Below are 20,731 nucleotides of genomic sequence, written 5' to 3'. Positions count from 1 at the left end.
CAGTCAACTAATTTAGGCATCATAGAGGAATGTACTACTTATTTCCCTGATTTTATCACACTTTTAATATTATCAGTATAGTCTGCATACGGATAAGGGTATGATGACACATCACCTGTATATAAAAATAGTTTCAGTTCCTCTCACTTTCTTAAGGAACAAGGTTATTCTTGATCAGGTGTATGAACAACTTGTTAGAGATAGTATTATCAATACTTTGAAGAACTGGTCCTTAAAGGTTTTTGAAATAATTATTTGGAGAAAAGCCAATCAATGTTGGAATTTTGGGGGCTTCATTAACTGGAAAAAGAAAACATATTATCCAAAACTTTAGATAAAATACTAGGTACACCTTAGAAAAATATTTGAACATGCAGTGTTCGTGTAATTATAATTGTTCATATATCTTGGTGTATATTGGAAATGGACCCCCCCCCCCCCCGTCACTATGTAACATTTTTATCCTACAGCACTATAAACTTGATATTCAAGACAAAAGTCCTATGGAGTACACTGGGCCCCGTCTTACAAAGAGTTGCGATTAATCCGATCAATCGCAACTATGGACGGCCGCAATGTCAACATCTTATTATGCTTGTTTGTTCAAAATATTTTCTATCTATAATGTATATTCATGCATTCATCATTGTCTTGAAAATTCACTGTGCTTCTCTTTGTTCACATAGGACATTGTGCAAATTTCCTGTAGAAAAAAATATGGATTTCCATAGAGTTACAATTGATTGGATCAATTTTAATTCTTTGTAAGACCGGGCCCTGGTCTTGAAATTTGTGACTCATTGAACGGAGTGTGTGGGGGCAGATCAGTCATAGCCTATCTTTTGCTACCAGTACACAGGGGTTTTGACTTGATTATCATTTATATTTAAAAATCAGGAACAACATGTACATGTTTGGAGGTACTTTTTCCATGACTATTCAAATGAAAATATATTCATTTCCAGGTCTAATAACAAACTAAGAGGTGTTGCTGTTATCCATTTGAGGAACACATTCGATACTGTTGATCATATAGTATTTTGTTACAAAAATTAAAAGGTATTGGCTGTTCTGATAGCAGTGTCCAATGGTTAGTATCATATTTATCCAATCAAGAGCAGACGGTTTGTTTTAAAGGGACTACTTGAAATTCGTCAAAAGTGAGAATGGGAGTCCCACAAGGCTCCATTCTTGGACCACTTCTATTTTTCTACCTATATAAATAGTTTGCCAAAATGTATTCATGATGGCATTGTTGATATCATGTATGCTGACAACACAACTCTTACAGTCAGCAGAACTAATGCTATTGAAGTAGAACAAAAGCCAGCTGAAAGTATGAAAAGTGTTTTCTCATGGGTTACTAAAAACCGTCTAGTTCTTTAAGGTCAAGTATATCCCAGAAAAATGTTGATTGGAATGAATAGAGAAAAATCGAACAAGCATAACACTGAAAATTTCGTCAAAATCGGATGTAAAATAAGAAAGTTATGGCATTTTAAAGTTTCGCTTATTTTTCACAAAACAGTGATATGCACAACTCTGTGTCATGCGAATGAGTCAGTCAATGATGTCCATCAGTCACTATTTCTTTTGTTTTTATTGTTTGAAATAAACAATATTTCCCGAACCATATAGTATTAAATAATGCTATTTCCACATGTTCAGGGAGGAATTAATCATTGTTTCACTTGACAATGAGGAGAAAATTAGAATATTTCATATAACAAAATACAAAAGAAATAGTGAATGGATGACGTCATCAGTCTCCTCATTTCCATACCGACCAGGATGTGCATATAACTGTTTTGTGAAATTAAACGAAATTTTAAAATGTCATAACTTTCTTATTTTACATCCAATTTTGATGAAATGCTGATAAGATGAATGTGATGCTTATTGGACCACTGTCACACTAAACGGCAGTTGTCTGAAAAGAGTCAAGGAGGCAAAGTGCCTAGGTGTTATTTTTAATGAGGATTTGCGATGGACAAAACATGTGGAAAATGTTAACAAAACTGCTCAAAAATATAAGTGTACTAAAGCGAGCAAGGAGATATGTTCCAACAAGATCTTTGAAACTCCTTTACAATGCCATCGTTCTCCCACATTTTGATAACTGTTCCTTCTTTGGTCGGAGAGATTTCAAAGACAAACTTATTAAATTACCAAAAGTTCAAAACGAGTGTGGGAGAATGATTCAATGCTCCTTCAAAAGACATGTTTAGTATATAGGGACAGTGATTTTCCATTTCAAAAAATTACATTTAAGCATGTCTGAAAACAGAAATTTTGTTTCCCCATAGACTTTGTGTACTTGAAAAAGTGACGATTCCGTTTACATAGAAAAAAATATGCAACGAGTTAATGATGTCGAAATGCTCGTGCAGTACTTACAACGCTTCAAAATCTATTGTAATCAGAGGGATACAAATACAAAAACTATTAAAAGAAACATAACATGAATACATCCTCACCTTTCACATTATTTTGGGGTTGAATGAGATTTTATTGATAATTTTAGGACTTTTTGGACATCTTTTCGAGCAGTTGACGACTTTCGCCTATCTGCCATTTTGGATTTCAGGAGTATGCTGCGATCATGATGCTATGACTGATTGGAAATACCATCATTTTTTTTCCGAAAGGGTATCTTGGGTTAAAACTTAAGCACAAGACTGTATGCAAAAAAAATTCGGGGGGGAGGACAAATCCAAATTTTTGAAGAAACTAAAAAACGAGCGAAGTGTCAGAGCTTGTCATTGGGGCCCTGTTACATATTCATTAGTGAAATTGATGATTTTATTTATGCACACCTTTGCCATGCATTTAAGAAGTTCAGAAAGCAGGCAATATTACACATGGAAATTATAATTTATGTCGTGATACATTTGATACATTTATATTGAATTATTGTAAGCCGATGTATCCTATTTTAATTTTGAATTGGAAATGATCATGCAGTTGAAAATCTACCCTTCTCGTCGTCGTTACCCATCGCAAGTTGCCCCCTTCCCTTGAAGGCCTGTGTCTTTACCCCTTCACAGTAGTCTTACAGTGCTTCCTGTGACTCGGCTTATGTAGTCTCTACGCACAGACTTAAAATTGACACTGAATCATCTTTGCTTAAAGTCTGTAGCCTAGCCTAACTGTTGCTTCCTGACTATGTCAAGAGCAGCTGTGATGGATGACCCTTTTCATGCAGAAGACTGCACAGATGTTTTAGTATCACAGATCAGACACAGTTAAGTACTCTGAGTCAAAAGGGTCTGCGGTTAAGAACTATACCTTGTTCTAGCCATCATATCCTGAGGTAGACTCACAGGAACGTCTGAGAACACGTCAAACCCGCTTTGAACTCGCAAGGACCGAAACGGGGAAAGGCGCAGAAAGTACTCAACATTGATACTAAAGGAGCGTTGGCAATGCATTCTACAACTTTGTGACATATAGTGCCATTGTTTTAGAGCAAGTTCTTGTGGATAGTAACAGTTGTTGTTTTTGATCATCTGATGAAGGTCACATTTATATAGCCTAGTAGAACGTTTTACTTACATGACGCCGTATTACATGATACTCAGTGGAATGGTGGATCTTAACTTCATTTTAGAGGAACTTTTACGATGAACCGAGTATGGATTACTTTGGAATTCCGTCAGTTCCTTTGAAACCTGAAATCAATTTATCATTTTCTTCTAATAAAATAAAGTTTCTGTTCTGATTCCATTACAAGACAGGGAGATTGGGACAAATAATTAGGATTACTTGCAACAAGGATGTGACAGTGCGCGTAATCTTCTGAAATTGTATATTTGATGATCTTGTGGATATATTCATTGATTGGTTTTATATAAGGATGTAAAGTGCTGTTAGAACGTTACTGAATTGGAGAATTCAATTTTAAAGCGTCAGTCACGTCATGAAGTATCTTACTAATCCTAGGGAAAGATCTCGGAGGTAATGTATAAGCATGATTCACAGCTGTGGTACTAAATGGGGATATGGTTATGATATGGCTAATCTCTATGGATCTCCCTTCTGAAAGAGGAGATTCCACGCGACACATGACACTAAAATTTTTTTTTTAATATCAGAGGCCCTGTTACATAAAAATGTAGAACTATGTTGTGCATAACATGGAAACCTTGATTTTGACTGGCTGTTTAGTCCTACAGTGGTAGTTGCTATTTGTGGTAAAGTTGCCATATTTGTAAATTTCCCTTTAAGAAACTTGCCCCTGCACATGTATTCCAAGTCCTGAAATACGTGTCAAAAACCCTTTTGCTATACATTGCGCATTTCCCCCTTTTCCAGTCTGAAATGTTGATGATTTGCAATGATTATTTGTTTGAAGAATCTATGACAATTTACAAGTATTGTAGGCATTTGTTTATTTGAACAAAAAAAATTGATGAAATTTTTTTTCACTGCATAGGCTCAAGTTGAAAGAAGAAGGAGCACTTCCTTTAATCCATCATGTTAGGGTATCACTCTGCAAATATTGTAGTTGCCATGGTAACCTTGATTTTTGTGTAGTTACCACTGTAGAAGAAGTAATTAATTTATGATGAGAGTTCATACAACATGACCTGTAATGTTAAGTAGCATCAGTGGAGTTTGATGTGTTGGCTCTTTGGCAGCCATCTTTATTTTGACATTTCCCTTCACTGTTAGCAAACGACTTATATTAAAAAGCTCACAACTAATCGGATAAGATGTCTGGCTCGTTCAAAGGCAACTGCTCTTGGATGACCCATCCGTAACCTTCCTATCTTGGCCAAGAAAGATCTCATTTTGAGATCAAAAGCATAGATTTCCTTTCAAAAAAGCCAATTTGAGCACCGTCTTGATTTGCCTATTGCGTTCATTAAATGTTGTCGCCCTGATAAAAAATTTTAGGTATTTGAATTTCAGATATTGAAATGTGAAAATAAAATGAAATAAAATGCATAAATTAAGAATATTCTTCTTAGTTTGATACTTTTATTATAATTTGATAATTGGTGATTTCGTTAGCCAAAAAAACTCAGGAGATTTTTTTTTAATTGCTGGATTTGTCTTGGGGCATTTGAAAGATGGAATTATAAATATTTATTTTTTATTATGAATATATCCAGAAAGTTTAATGTTAGTCCGAAATTATTGAAGATAAACTATATACCTAGAATTACTTTCCCATTCAAATGTCCCAAATATACCATTTATGTGCTGTTCTGACACTAGTATTGGTAAACAGAAACATAACAGAACAAAATCAAGGTGGTAAATGAAAGCCCTAGAATGCAATAAACTTTGAGAACAAGGGTTTAAGATAAAGCTGTTTGAAAAATAAAAGGGATGTCCCATATATCATGGATTTACCCATATGGTCGCAGTATTTCCCACTTATGATCAAGGACTAGAAAGCACTTCAAAAAAAGTATAGCACAAGAACATATGTTATGAAATATACTTAAATAAGAAAAGTTGAGCAAATGGCATAAATCTTTACAGCAAGATGAATGGTAACAATATCGTATTAAACGGTATCTTCTATGTCAACCTTGATTGTACTTGGCTGCTAAGCCTTGTTACCACAGTATTTACTATAGTAGCAAATTTATAGTTGTAACTCTTTATGAAATGGGCCTCTGTTATGTTCTGAACCAATTGAACTGATATCGGCTACAAATTAGATCACTCCCAGACTAAGTGTATTTCCCAGCCAGGTGGGATAATTCAATCTTATTAAGCTTTTCTGCATTGTCATAAACTGGATTTGTGTAACAACGGGTGAGTGATAATAAGTTGCTCTAACTTCTTGATGGATTTGTAAATTGCTGTGTATAAAGAAACTTCAAGCGTTATGGCCCATTGGATACTCTCCCAACATTAAACAGAGGGTTGTGGGGTTCGAATCCCAGCTACGGTGTAATTTTTTCAGCAAGATATTGATCCACATTGTGCTGCTCTTAATCCAGGTGAGGTGAATGGATACCTGGCAGGAATTTATTCTTTGAAACGTGGTGACCTGTAGAGCACTTAGAGACTTCTAATTAAGTGTTAGGTACTATAGAAGGAAGTATAATTATTATTATACAACATATACATAGATCCTTGACAGCGCATCAGTCCGCTGCATTCACCATGTGCAGGTATAAAAATCAGCAAAATAAAAGAAAGGCCTGAGCAGATTTACATGCAGCTCAGTCCTATTCCCCTCTATTTAAGTTATTTGTTGTCTGTTGGACTATGCCTACAATGCCTACAAGTGTTTTATAAAACAAATATTCAATATTTTGTCATTAGTGGGACCATTCAAATATTACATTCAATGCTACTTGAAGTAGTCTATTCAACTTGCATGCTTATGTAATATTCAGAATGATCACACTTATGAACATTGAATATTTGTGTATAATTATTATTATCATATATATAACAAAACTTAAGATTACTCAACATAAATTTCAAATTGAATCACATCTGATGATAACACCAAAAGGGGGTGGGGTCCTGCCTAATTGTATTCTTCAAGAGCCATTATCTTTTGTAAGGGTGACTGAATTGGAAGCCAATAGGAGAAACGGTTGCCAATTTTGTTGCATTGTTTGTCCTGAAGGTACACAATCAGCCTTTTCTCTAAAGACATGGTACAAGATTATCCCTTCATATCAGTGGCCTATCATTGCTACACAATGATTGTTTAGAGTGACAGAATAATGGATTGTTACTTAAATTTGACAATGAAACGTAAAAACTATTGTAAGTGCTGTAATCAGATGCGTGTATTAAAAAAATCACTGTTCAGAATTACCAAGTGAAATTAATACTTGTGGCTACCTCACGAAATATGGAGCTCATGTTGATAATAAGATGGTCTAAGCTGTCACAAGAGTGGAGATCTGCTTGAACAGTCCTTTTACTTTACTGTTCTTGAACATTTAGGCCTACCTATTACATAACCTAGTCAGCTGATATTTTTGTCTCGATAGGAAGTTGGGATGACCACTCATCAAATCTCAAACGTGATTAGTCCAAAACACGGTTGCGTCCTTGCTTACTTTCATTTAAATGCTGTTCCAAAACGCAGATCGTAAACTCACAAAAAGGTGCGTTTGTAAACGTTGTTTGACCAGAATCAGGCTTTCTGGGGAAGTATAAACAGAACCACGATTGTAAACTTGTTTAAATGACGTCATTTGGTACATGCTTCCGGTAAGATGAAAATCCGCAGGCAAATACAGTTGCATATTATCTCCACGTGATAACAACACTCAAAAAAAAACTTTCGAAAAAAGTCGCGCCCAGTCTGACCTCGCTATCCTGCTCAAAATGACAATTACGATGCGAAGCCTGCTGGAGATCGTGATTTCGCCTCTGAAAAGTTAAGCATAAACAGCACCCCCAGAACCACGTTTACGATCGGCATTTTGAATCGACGTTTGAAAACACTGATTCTGTCCTCACAATGTAAGCATAAACACACCCTTAGATTCCCCTCTTGACCTAGACAGAGATCACCTGAGGATCATTTCATGAAGAGTCAGTGATTTACACTGACTAAGTTTTTTTTCAGCCAATCAGGTGCTAGAATTATAGAAGTTTCCAAAAGATTTGTGAGTGAAAATCACTGATTACTTGTGTTGTGAAATACTCCCCTAGTTATTTATAATATTTATTCATCATTACATTCTTTGACAGGATATACCAAAATACATCCAACATAAACCACAACGGTTTGAGTCACTGAAAGGATATTGCTTTTGAACTGTCACTTGGTGTGATTCCCTGAGGTCACTGCTTGTTTAGCCCCATCCCCATGATTTCATCCCATTTTATTTTTGGCTAGTTTGGCTAGTAGACCTCGTCATTGCACTTCATCGCCAGTTCATACCCATATCAGGCTTTGCCCGTATCATCTGGTTCCCGATAAGGCTATTCATATTTTGTTAAAAGCCCGTTTGGTCTAACATTTCATACTTTTATATCTTATACTAGACTGCAACATGTTAGACAAAAAAAGACCAAAAAAAATGACGAAATGGTATTTTAATCAAGTTATCATCCGGCAAGAAAGTTAACCCAAAAGAATATTAACTTAAATTATAATTTACCAATGAACAATGAGACTAAACTACTTTGCCTAGCATGCTTAAGCATTTGATGTAGTTGTGACTTAGCCAGTTAAGATTTTATGCATTTTTAGGCTATGCCAATTTTATCTGGTTCCCAATATAAGGATATTCATATTTTGCTAAAACCCTACTTGGTCTAACATCTCTTTAGATTATATCTTTAGTACTAGATGATCTAGTCTTAAGACAAAATGGGTGAAAAATGATTTGTCTAAGTGGCACTTACATTATTTTATCATTCAACAAATGAGTAAATTCAAATGATATATCAAATGATATTTACATGAAACTGATATTAAATCAAGTACCCTTAGCTATTGCAGTGTTTAACAAACTGGAAATTAGACCAAGTGGCTATGAAACTCCCAAGCATAAGAGTTGAGTCACTCTGCGTAGGATTACCTGTTCAGTACCAGAAAGACATTATCTTGCATTAAATGACATGGGTTCATGCCCTTCTGGCACCTAACTGATTGATACTCTGCAGATTGAATTTGTTGGTAAATGATATAAATTTGACCTGAATGGAATGACACTGACTGAACCCTTACTCATAGAGGTGGTTTCAAACCGCCTCGATCACAAGAATCCCTGTTAAATTACGAGAACTTTTTTTGGCTAAAAAATACCCATTCCTGCATTCACACCGCCCTGAAACGTACCCTTCGGGATAAGTTCCTGAAGTTACGAGCATGCTCAGTATGGTCTGATAAGCAGGCAAGGCGCGAGATTCAAATTCACTAGCCCAGCAGCCACCCACGCCGCCGCGCCCAACGACACGCTGGGCTAAAAGTTCCCGTAATTTGCTTTCACATCGCCAAAATACCTGCGACCTTGGAAAAATCCCCACAAAAGTTCTCGTAATTTCGCCAGGTACCTACTATTTAGCGGGTATTTTCTTTTGGGGAACTACGCGTAGTTTGCTTTCAGATTACCAAAATACCTGGTATTTTCTGATCGGGGTAAATTTCCCGATCAGAGAATACCTGGATTTGACGAACTTCGAGGCGGTCTGAAACCACCTCTTGTGGTGTCTGGCTGATTGAATAGAGGCAAATGTGGGAACTGTTAAATCAAGAGTTTGCACAAGAGCCAGGAAGGTCCCAAACACAATGGAGTGAGTGAAAGGCTTACTCCAAAATAATTAGAGAAACAGCAGCAACCCCTCCCCCCCCCCGAAACACACACACACAGACCCTCACCCTCGCACACACAAAAAACACATTGTCTCGAAAAAAGTTTCAGCTGTGATGACAATCTCAAAATAAATCATTTCTTCAAGTATCAAAACCTTATCCACTGCCAGTGCTTTGTTTGACTGTGTGGATGAACAAATCCAGAAGTGGTTGTGGATTTATCATGATTGGTAAAAAAGAATCTTAGATTTAATTAAACAAACTAAGAGTGATTCCACATCTACTGTAGAAGTGTAGATTACTTTATATTCAATTTTTTTTCAATTCAATGTCACTTGAATTTCAATTAATTCCTTTATCCATCTTAATTGTTCTGTGCATTATCATTGAAATAGGTTTCCAAATTATGTTATTATGTCCATTGTTGCTGTTGTATATAATGAGCAACTTATTTGCATGAGGTTCACCATGAAAGCATTCAAGCAAAGCTTTAGCACAGTTCAAAGCTTTGATATATCCCCTCACTTGCCGTATATATTGTCATACTGAATTTATAGCCACACTTGAGTGACTTGGAACAAAACACTGTAACAAGAAATAAACTTTACCAAAATCAACAAATTGTGTAAATTGGACAATATGGCAAGTGAGTGCATTTGATAGTGCTCTAGAAAATGAGTGTGTTATCATGATGTTTGTAAAAATCAGTTGCAGTTTTGCACTCAGCGAATACAATGTTGGAATTTCAGTATGTACTGTGTACATACATGTATGTACTTCATACATTATTGTATCACATTAAGGAAAGCTGAGTGTAAGGCATGCAGTTTTTCGTACATTTTTGAATATATTCATGTGTATATCTTATTTTGGAACCATGAAAATTTGATGGACATAATGTGAATGACAAAGGTATTTTTTCCTCCTCCTACTACAACTGCTCTACTGAAAAAGTACAATAAATTTAAAAAAATGAATTTTAAACTACACAATCAAATATCTACCTCTCTAGAAGTTCATGTCAGATCTCTCAAAGGTTTGCCAATTTGAGGATCTTTATTTCCTAAGAGATGTGTGATTAGCTGTGTGCATGTCATGAATTATCATTATTAGTCGTTGTGGGTTAGTTATCGCAAGAAGAGTTGCTGTCATTGCCATCGATGAATGCTTCTGAAACTTTATTAAAAATAATTTTTTGAGCTTATTTTACATTTAAAGTATTATCAATAATCCAATACTTCATTGGGCCTGAAGGGAATTCCATCTATTACAATGCTTACACAATTACGGGATGTAATCAAATTACCCGCATGTGCCAGTGTCAAGCAAGGCCATGCCCAAGACATTAATTAGCAGTCTACCTCCCTGCCCTAGCAAAGTTTCTTCGCTATCCAGATTTAGCATTGGGAATGTAATTGAGAGGATTAATTGATTTGCTCCTGCCGCTGAGATAGGAGGAAACTGCATCGTTCATTGACAGCCTATATTTGGGTTGAGGAGTGGTTTCATGAAGTCTTTAAGAAGTGATCAGTCAATGTGACAGTTGTCGTGAGGCAACTTTGCATAATGTGATATTGGTTTGACTCCGCAGGAATGCTAAAATTAGACAAGAGTGTTTTATGTATTAAGTTAAACATACATTTTCTTTGCCGCCAAGGTGGTGTAGGGTGATAACATGGCTAAAGAGTAAAAAATCATAGCGATGAATAATTACCTCTCTGGTATTATACAAGCAAAATATCAACAATCATCCTAAACTTGAATTGTACACTGTACAGTCAGGTTTAAAACTTCTATAAAACTTCTATTCCAAAACTCATGATAGTTTACTATGTTAATGTTACATGCAGAAATCCATATTAAACAATAATTAGTCTACAATATTTCAGCCCTTGTATAACAAGTTCAATTTACGTTATGAGGCACATATCTGTCAGAAATTACACTCACTGAACATTGGACAACTTAATATACAATACAGAAAATGAAGTCGATAAAATACAAATTGTGACTAAACAGTCAATCTTTCTTTTCCGCTCACAGTCGGCTGGTGTCGCAGACTGCCAACTTCTTTGGTGTGGGAGACAACTGCGAGGAAGACCAAGCGAAATGGCGTAGGCGGCAATCACGGTACCTTAGTAGGCGTCACTTTGGCATCAAACGAGAATGTGAACCTGCACCTCTATCGGCAGAGGACCCATTCGGGGTGCCTCTTCCCAACATTGTAGATCCCCTAGGTAAGTGGAAATCTGTGTAATGAGCATAATATGCATTGGCACCTTAAGTTGGGATTGATTTTGGGGAGCTAAAGAATGATCATATTTTCTTTGTATTGGCAAATTGAAATGTTATATTTTTTGTTGTTTAATTGATAGAAAGGAATTATTTAAACATTAAATGTGTGAAATAATGTAATAGCATAGGCAAAAATGCAATATTCATTTTTTTATAATATAAGATATGATGAAATAAGATTTATTCTATTGACCCCCTCTCATGGTATGAGAGTATAACAAAATAACATTAACAATATGAATATGTGGATATTTGGGCAATATTTGTTTAAAAATAAGGGTTGACAGTTTGCCAGCCTTATGTTTGTCAATCCCTTTTGGATGCAGTAAAGGCTTCCCTACAAGACTTTATGAGAGAGATTGAAATGAATGGAGAGGAGTGAGGGTGTATATGTGTGTGAATGTTAGTGTGGGGGTAGTTGATGAAAACGAGTGAGAAAGAGTCAGAGCAAGAGCTTAGGACAAATACTGAATTTGGTTATCACTTAAAATGTGATTGCCGCCCTCTACTGCCTGAATCATGAACTACATTCTTGGTTCTTCCTTTGAGGATACATCTTGTGATGAAAATCATGAAATAAAGAAAGATCTGCAGTCTTCTGTAAATAATTTTTTTGAAACAGTTTCTATTTCATTAAAATCAGATGATGAGTCCAAAGGAATTACAATTACACTGTATGTGCTATTCTCCTTTGATAGATTCTGAATAGTATATATCAGTGTGTTCGGGTTGTTTCTTAGCTCCTTCATGTTAACATTGGTTTGACTTTTAAAAAAACTGAGCTAGAAGGTCACACTTGTCACCTGTGTCTGTAATATGTTACAAAAATGAAGCCCAGAAAAAATTGCATTCGAAAATAATTATTTAGTGCTTCAAAAATTGAAATATAAAGTGACCGGAAACACCATCTTAATTTCATCCCATTCACTTATGTGTACTATTTAAGTGTCTATAAGACACCTATTTGCAAAATCAGGGTTTGCCTTGTAGTTTTAGCTTTTCAATCTCAATAATGATTGTTTTCAGGGTTTATTAGTTCTAATACATGCACCTGTACACATGTTTCATCTTGGTTTGAGAATTTTTTAAATCAGCTGCTCACAAAGTTAAACAATACCTTTAATCTTGATTCTTTCGGTGAAATGAATTACCCATGCCAGTTGGGAAACCTAATCTGTTGCTTTATTGAGACAGGATTGTCACACAGGTGCAAAGTCTATTTTGGAATAGCAGAATATACATTTAGAAATAAATTATCATTTTTGGAAAATAGCATTAAGCACAGACACACTTACAGGGATGGTCCAGGCTGAAAATATTTATAGCTTAATACACAGAGTAGAACTCACTGAGCAAAACACTGAAAATTTCATCAAAATCAGATAACAAATAATAAAGTTATTGAAGTTTAAAGTTTAGCAATATTTTGTGAAAACAGTCGTCATGAATATTCATTAGGCGAGCTGATGATGTCACATCTCCACTTTCCGTTTTCTTATGTTATTACATAAAATCAAATTTTTTCATTATTTCATACTTGTGTGAATAAAATGTCTCCCTTATAATGAAATAAGTTGCAGCAATAAATATCTAATGCACTAAATCAGTTGTCAATCCAATTTTTCTAGTTCTTGGAGGAAAAAATTTGAATAAACCTAATTTCATATAATAAAATACAAAAGAACAAGTGGAGATGTGACATCATCAGCCCACCTAATGAATATTCATGACGACTGTTTTTACAAAATATTACTAAACTTTAAAATTCAATAACTTTGCTATTTGTTGTCCGATTTTGACGAAATTTTCGGCCTTTTGCTCAGTGAATTCTACTCTATTTATTAAGCTATGAATATTTCCAGCCTGGACCACCCCTTTAATCTTATTTTCTTATGGGGGGGGGGGGGGAGTTGTTTGGTATGTTTTGATACCCATTCATGAGTATTTTGTTTATTGGTATTTCAAAAGGTTGGGAGTTGCATTTTACTGTGTTTATAAATTTGAAATATTTGTAGGAGTAACCTTTAAAAGTTGTTTGCAAACATTTTTCATTTTCATTTTTCCCCTTGAATTTGGTGCCTGCACTTTAATGTGCATGACGTACTTGTTGATATATTGGAATCTGCAGTGCCATGGTAACAGCCTTTTCAAATTTGAAAAATATTGCTTGTTTTTTTATAGCTTTCAAGTCATTTTCCTAAGATTTGGGGTGGGAGTATTTCTCTTAAAATGGAACTTGTGATTTACTTTTCTACAGTGTTTTTATCAACTTCCAGAGCTCTTCTCTTATCCCATAACTTTTGTTGTACAATAAGCCATGACCTTAAAAATAAACCTATCCATTTACATTTAAATTGCCTGAGATTATTTGCAAGCAGTTCTTATTCTTGATACAGAAAATTTGGAGAAACTGGTAGTTTTCTTTCTTTTGTATATGTTCTGTCTATGTTTAATTTCAACTGTATACAATTTATAATTCATAGAGGTGAAACACATATGATGGATGAAAATGTTTTTTTATTGGAGATTGGTATTCTCAACATTTTTGTTCATTTCTTCTTTAAATAGAGACCAAATTCTTGTAATAACATTAGAATAGAGAAAGTCGGTGAGTGATCCATGCAGCAAAAAAACATTTATGTCATAACTCATGAGATAGGATCATAAAAGTTTGAAAGGTGTAAAAAGGAAAATGCCATGATACATTCATTTCTTAGAATCTTGAGATGAAGCATTGCACCACCCTTTCAGAGATAAATGTAATCGGTCTTGACTGGTTTCAACTGGTTTCAAGTGATTTCAACTGGTTCCAATTGGTATCCTATATTGTCACACTTGAATTTGATATTTTTGGCCTCCATATATAACCATTAGAATAATAATTGACTTGTGCTTTTACAAAATCAACGTGGATGGAGAGTGTTTTGATTTTGATACCTCCCAGGATTGTCTCCACCCTCTGTAAATGTGGATGAGTTTAGGTCTGATTCATCTGTCTGTGGATGTGATCTTGGATTGACTTAAAATCCATTTGAAGGATTAACTTCAAAGTTCAAACTATGCTCATTATATGCATGTATCTTGTGATGATAATTCAATTGGTTTTGGGATTTGTTAAGTCAAAGATGATATAGGTCTTGGTATATTTTGGAAATTGCTTTTTACTTTATAACTAAAATCGAGCTGCTATTTAAATATTATCATCTTCAAACTTGAATTGTGGATATCAGAGTGGTATTCTGATTTTTATTTCAAATTTTCAATATAGTTACCATTTACCAGCCTGTATAGCATGTTGCTTCATTAATACTTTAATTAATCCTTTCACCCGTCCTCATATTTTCGTAGTATGGTGGATGAGAAGTGCAGATATATTTATCTGAAGAAGAACAAACAAACATTTGTTTTATATTTTGTCTTGTCTCTGTCTTTTTCTCTTTCTGAAAATTTTTGTTTTCTCAATTGTTCATTCAGTGTTTATTCAGGTTTAACTCACAGGTTTTATTCACTTTTGTTCAATTTAATGGAAAAGAGTAGCACCTACTTATTAGGGGCATTCATACACAAGTTAAGATGAAATTCAAATTTTGATTTTCTTTTGTATTATTAACACACAGGAAAAAAAATCATTAGAAATCAAAATGAAGAAGTGCTGAAAATTTGCATGACAGGAGAATGACCTTGATAGGTTCAAAGAGCTGGATGGATATACATGTACAGCATGTGCTGTATATCATGCAAAAGAAAATTAATTCTTGATTTGCGAGAGGATTCACAGACAGTGCTTGGCTAGTTACTCTTAACAACAAAATGCAAGAAGAACTTTGAATTGGATTGCAACCATGACTGCAATGGTCTCCAAAATATTCTGTCCACAAATGCAAAAAAGAAAAATGATGAAAATTTTTTATATAAATATTATAATGAAGTTTCAATTTCTGCTGCGTGTGAATGCCATTTTTGAGAATCCAGAGTTCCTTTAAAATCATGGACATGATGGAAGCTTTTTGGATTTCAACTACTCTTTGTCTTATAATGGATGTGCAGAAATCTTTTCTTAAGCTTAAAGCGTAATTCTTTTGTCATTTATTCAGTCTTTAATGCAAGGCTTATCTTGTTTCTCTTTTTCTTCAATATCAGACTTGGAATATTGTTTCAAACATAAATGTCAAGAAGATGGATGTCTGTATAGTATCTTAGAATATTTAAAGAAGTTTTTTCTCATTGAGGTACATGTAGCTTTCCATCTAGAGAGTTTCTTGATGTTTTAAAATCTACAGGACAAATATACTTTTTATGTAAGGTTTGTCAATGTTTCATAATCGCATTCATTATGAATTGCTGATGAATATTTAAAAATACTTGATCCGCTCCCCGGGGGGGGGGGGTACTCAGTTAATAATGCATAGTGGGTATGTGCCGCGGAGGGGACCCCCATTTTCACACTCAAATTTCCGTTCCAAGGCATAGCATTTTTGCCTTTTGAGAAAAAGAATAAAGAAAGCCGCCCCAAGGCATAGCATTTTCTTCTTATCGAGAAAAAGAAGAGAGAAATCCGCTCCAAAGCTTCGCATATTTTTCGTTACACCGCTCCGATCGCATTGAATGAGCTGCAATTTTGGTGAAAAGCGGCCGCAGAGGCCCCCGGCGGAGGCCGCGCTAGCTGCATCATGCACGCATGACCATTCCATAGGGATGCATAAGCACTCACACGCTGGCGATCCGTTCCAAAGACCCCCGTTTTCACAAACATTTGTCGTTCCGAAGCCCGTTCCGAGGACCCTCCTTTTTACAATAAGCCCGCTCCAAGGCCCCCGTTTTTTGTCTCGCCCGCGGCACACCCCCACCCCCCGGGTCCGCTCCTCTATTTCAGTTGTTATGCATCACTCAATATTGTAAATTGGTGAATATTGCCCTCTTTGTAGTTCTTTAATTTCGTTTCATCTAATTTTGATGAAATTTCAGTTAACTTTTATGTGATAATTAATATAAGTATATTCAATTCATATGCCCTACAGATTCAGTGCCAATTTTCTACATTCGTGCATAGGATATGGCCGAGAATATTCCCTATTACTATTTGGGTTCAGTCAGAGATGCTGACAATATTATTTTCCTGGATATTCCTTATGCACATTCCTTGTAAAAGAAGATAAAAGTCAGATTCATGTTAGCTTCAAACTAATGTTATAACGTATAGACTATACACTATACATCAAGCATATATTTACAAATTAGTTGTCATATTACTAAATAGGTTCATTATTGCGGATTGAAATAATCGCTAGAGGGTATTCATTTGTCTCGCAATCTACTATGGTCAACAAGGAAATTTGTGATCACTCTCGCAAAAAGTGTTCACTGGCTTTCTAGGAAATTCGTGATCACTCTCACAAAAAGTGTTCACTAGCTTACAAGTTCACGAGCTTTCGAGTGCCGCTGCAACTCTTTATCAAGTGACGAAAATTGTCTGATATCGTACTCTATTTATACTAATCTCCAGGACCGTACGCACGAACGCGAGAACAATAGGTGGGCACTGATCCGTTGTGCGATTGGTCAGGAGTTATGTAAATAAGCCGGGGGTATATGCAAATACGCCATGGGTCGGCAATATGCAAATGAGACCAAAAAATTGGCGGGCTCGCTAGTTTCCCGTGGGCGGGGGTTGACTAGCTGAGCGGTCCCTCGTTTGGGGCCGGGAACGATCGGGTCGGCGTGCACTGCCAGGTAAGGGGGTATTGTGCTGTCGGATGGTTCGCATCACAAATTTCCTTGTTGCGAGACAAATGAATACCCTCTAGCGATTAGTTGTCATATATTATTAAAAAAATAGAATATAAAAGGGAAATGAATAATTGTTTAGAATTGAATATAGTAAGCCCCCCAATAAAAAAAAAATTATGGAAACAAACATAAATATCATAAAACAGTAGTTAGCCGCAAGATGTTCTTGAATTTTTGAATGTGATATTGATTCTGCACACGAGATCAATGAACTTTCTGTTGCTTCAATATTCTGTCAGTTACAGAGTATCCTATTCTGGGATGTGCCAAAAATATATTCTAAAAAGATTCTTCTTTGAATTGTCCAACAAATAGTAATACAACTAACATTTCAATAAATTGTGGAAAAAAATTGCAGCAATAATAGTATAGTAATTTGGAGTAAATTTCATACAGATTATCTGAGTTCTTGGGGGAAAAAGTTGTGTTGTTAAAGGAACACCCTTTGCACCACACTTCCGCACACCTTACCAGTGCAGAAACACCTTGCGCAATGACCTTATGCACGCTTCTAAGGGCTTTTCTGCGCACATGCAATTTGCATAAGTTTGGTGCTAAGGGCGTTCCTGCACTGACACAACAAATGTAACATGAATAGAAAAATATACATGAAAGTTGGCATTCCTAACTGTCTGATTGCCATGGCAACCCCACCTTTATTAATCTAGGACTTTGACATTGAGGCAATATCATTGATGATCCATTTCCTGTCTGGACATGAAATAAACACAAATACCTTACAATTGGTCAATGTTGTCTCTGAAAGGATGATGATGAAACAATGGGATTTACCAGGTAGATTAAACTTTGTCCCCCTGTTGGAGACGTTCACATTTCCCCATTTTCTTTGTCCTCCAGCACTGTGGTGATTGGGAAAAAATATTGAAATGTCAGTACATGTTGGTAATATATAATGTGAACATGGTTTTGTATGGATTGCCCTTGATGGGTCTACTTGTAGTATGCCTTCAAGGCTAATTCCTTCCAGAATAGTTGGAGCTTAAATCTAAGTGTGAACACTTCCTGGACCTTGTACTGAATATATGATTTCTAACTGCAAGGTCTGAATGGAGAACACCTGAATTTGTTTTGAAATCAGAACTTGATCTTGCATACCATTTATTATTGAAATGAGGAAATAATATCAAAGTCAAATAAAAAAAAATATTGCTGATTGTGATATTGCACCATTTCACGATTTTTCTTGATACTGTGTTTGAAGATTAATTGCCACAAAGCTGACCATGTCGGGATAAGATGGAATATCATTTTGATGTTTTGAAAAGAGAGTTCTAGTGCATTGAACATTGTTTTTGGTGTGTAAACATTGTGACTAATTGTCACCTTATTATCTTATTAAACATTAGCAGATGTTGGCTCGTAAACCAGAAAGTTTGAATAGAATACTACCTGATAATGACAGGAATCTGGTTTTATCAGGTTTCAACATTTACAACAGTCAGTGCAGGGAAGTCCACCCTGGAACTCCCACTTCCTTGGTCAGTGTTTTACTACGCTAGCTTGAATTGAAATGGGAATGGTACTCTGTCCCAGATCATGTTTTAAGGAGTTGTATCGTCACAACACCAATTTATGTCTCATTTGAACTTTGAATTGTGATTTTGGTGGAGGGATCCAGATTTGATGAGGTGGTATTCAATTAGCATGGAGTCAGAACCGGAGTTATTTGAGGTAACCATATAATTTTGATATCACACCATGTCCAGGTAGGTAGGTAGGTCTCTATCCTTAGGAGGAGTCAAGAATGTGACAATTTTATTCTTTTAAGAGTCAAGAAGGTCAAATGTACCCCCCAAAAATGTTATTGGGATATTGGATGAATAGATGAAAGTTACACTAGCAACCTGCACACTAGGAAAGCATTGAACATTTAATTTAAATTATATGTGAAATGAGATTTCTTTTTCTTTGAGTTTACAAAATGGTTTTGTTATTAAGTTTATGAATATAGAATTTCTATTGTAATGACAATTATGATTCAGTCACCAAGAGCTTCCTCATGCCTTATGATCAAATACAAAGTCAAGATTTTAAAACTATAGGGCCGTCTGCACCATCCCGAGTTTTCAAATTAGCGCGCTATTTCTGATCTGGCAAATTATCCCGATCGAAACAATCGAGATGATTTGCAATGGAGACGCAATTATTGCGGTCGTTCGTAGGATTAATCTTGAGATTGCAATCCCAAGTCAACTTGGGATTATTTGCAAAATAGTGCCCTATTTCATGAAATATCTTGCTAATTCGTAAGTGCATACGTACTCGGGATTATTTATTCATGGCGTCAGACCATAATGCATCGATGCCTCACTCGAGCAGGAATCGCTCTTCTTGCGATGGTGGAGACGAGGTTTCTTGGAACTCGATTTTAATCGCGAAGAGGGCCTATTGGGCTAAAATCTTGAGATTGAATAAACTTAGGATGGTGCAGCCCGCCTTTATTGTGTGGCACCATTTATCTCTCATTTGCATATCACGTACATATAGTGCATGCATCATGTCACACTGCCTTTAAACCCTATCAAATCCTTTCAAAATATGAAATATGAGAGCAGGTGGAAGATCAACCAAAACAACCTGACTAGAGCCTCGGCCTTTTGTACATTACCTCTAGAAACAATAACCTTCATCTCAGCATTTTACAGACACAATAAACCTAGCAGGGGCTATCTATGCTCACCTGTATTCTTTACTTCTTCCAATAGAGAGAGAGATGTGGGGGGGCTGAAAACAAGAATCATGCCAGTGCTTGTCTACCCCCATTGGTTATTGTATTACCCAGTTTGTGTACTTAGTATTGGCACACGTGTGTCAAGCTGGAACCTTCAGCTTTTAGAGTTGACTTGTTTGCATCTTTCCCCCGTACAGCTTCTGGTCTTTTCAGTTGAAGTTTCAAATTATTCTGCAATGACATTAGCTCTCTAATGGATTAATGGATATTACTTTTAGGAATTATTTCCAAGGGGAAGTTGTGCCGGTAAATATACCACACGTCTTGCTTCAGCTTGAGTTGTTGGATTTTGTTGAAAGGTTTGTATCCCAGAAACTGATGATCTGGGTCAGCAATATGGATTCACCCCTTCCTTTCCGCCCAATCCCAGTGTGTGAGGTACTTGAGATACTGATGCCCCTTTCATAAACCCAATTATGCAGATAATATCCGCATCCGGTCGTAAAATCGATGCGGGACCAGAGTTATCCGCATTATTTTGATGCTTCAATTATCCGCATAATAGCGGCATCGGGACAAGATTTTGACTTTATGAACGCATTCCATAGTAATGCAGATAATTGCCATGGTGCGGTCACAAGGGCACTGTTTTCCAACACAACCCCATCGGAGGGGGTGTGTGCAGTTGCCATGGCAATTATCCG

The 20,731-nt window shown here is 35.9% G+C and overlaps 1 protein-coding gene across 4 annotated transcripts in view; it reads left to right on the top strand.

The window, feature by feature from the left end:
- LOC121423276 (inactive rhomboid protein 2-like) overlaps window positions 1–20,731 on the top strand; it is a 72,608-nt gene that overhangs the window by 12,731 nt on the left and 39,146 nt on the right. For 3 of the 4 annotated variants that reach the window (XM_041618609.1, XM_041618607.1, XM_041618605.1), the window contains exon 2: window positions 11,297–11,490. In XM_041618609.1, coding sequence (XP_041474543.1) covers window positions 11,297–11,490 — 194 coding nt within the window. Of the gene's footprint in view, window positions 1–3,853; window positions 3,958–11,296; window positions 11,491–20,731 lie in introns of those variants that run through there. The other variant, XM_041618608.1, reaches the window with a different exon arrangement.

Source organism: Lytechinus variegatus, chromosome 10 (assembly GCF_018143015.1).
Source record: "Lytechinus variegatus isolate NC3 chromosome 10, Lvar_3.0, whole genome shotgun sequence".
Classification (NCBI taxonomy): Eukaryota; Metazoa; Echinodermata; class Echinoidea; order Temnopleuroida; family Toxopneustidae; genus Lytechinus; species Lytechinus variegatus.
Note: the sequence above shows the minus strand (reverse complement) of the source record. Positions and strands in the feature narration are given on the sequence as shown.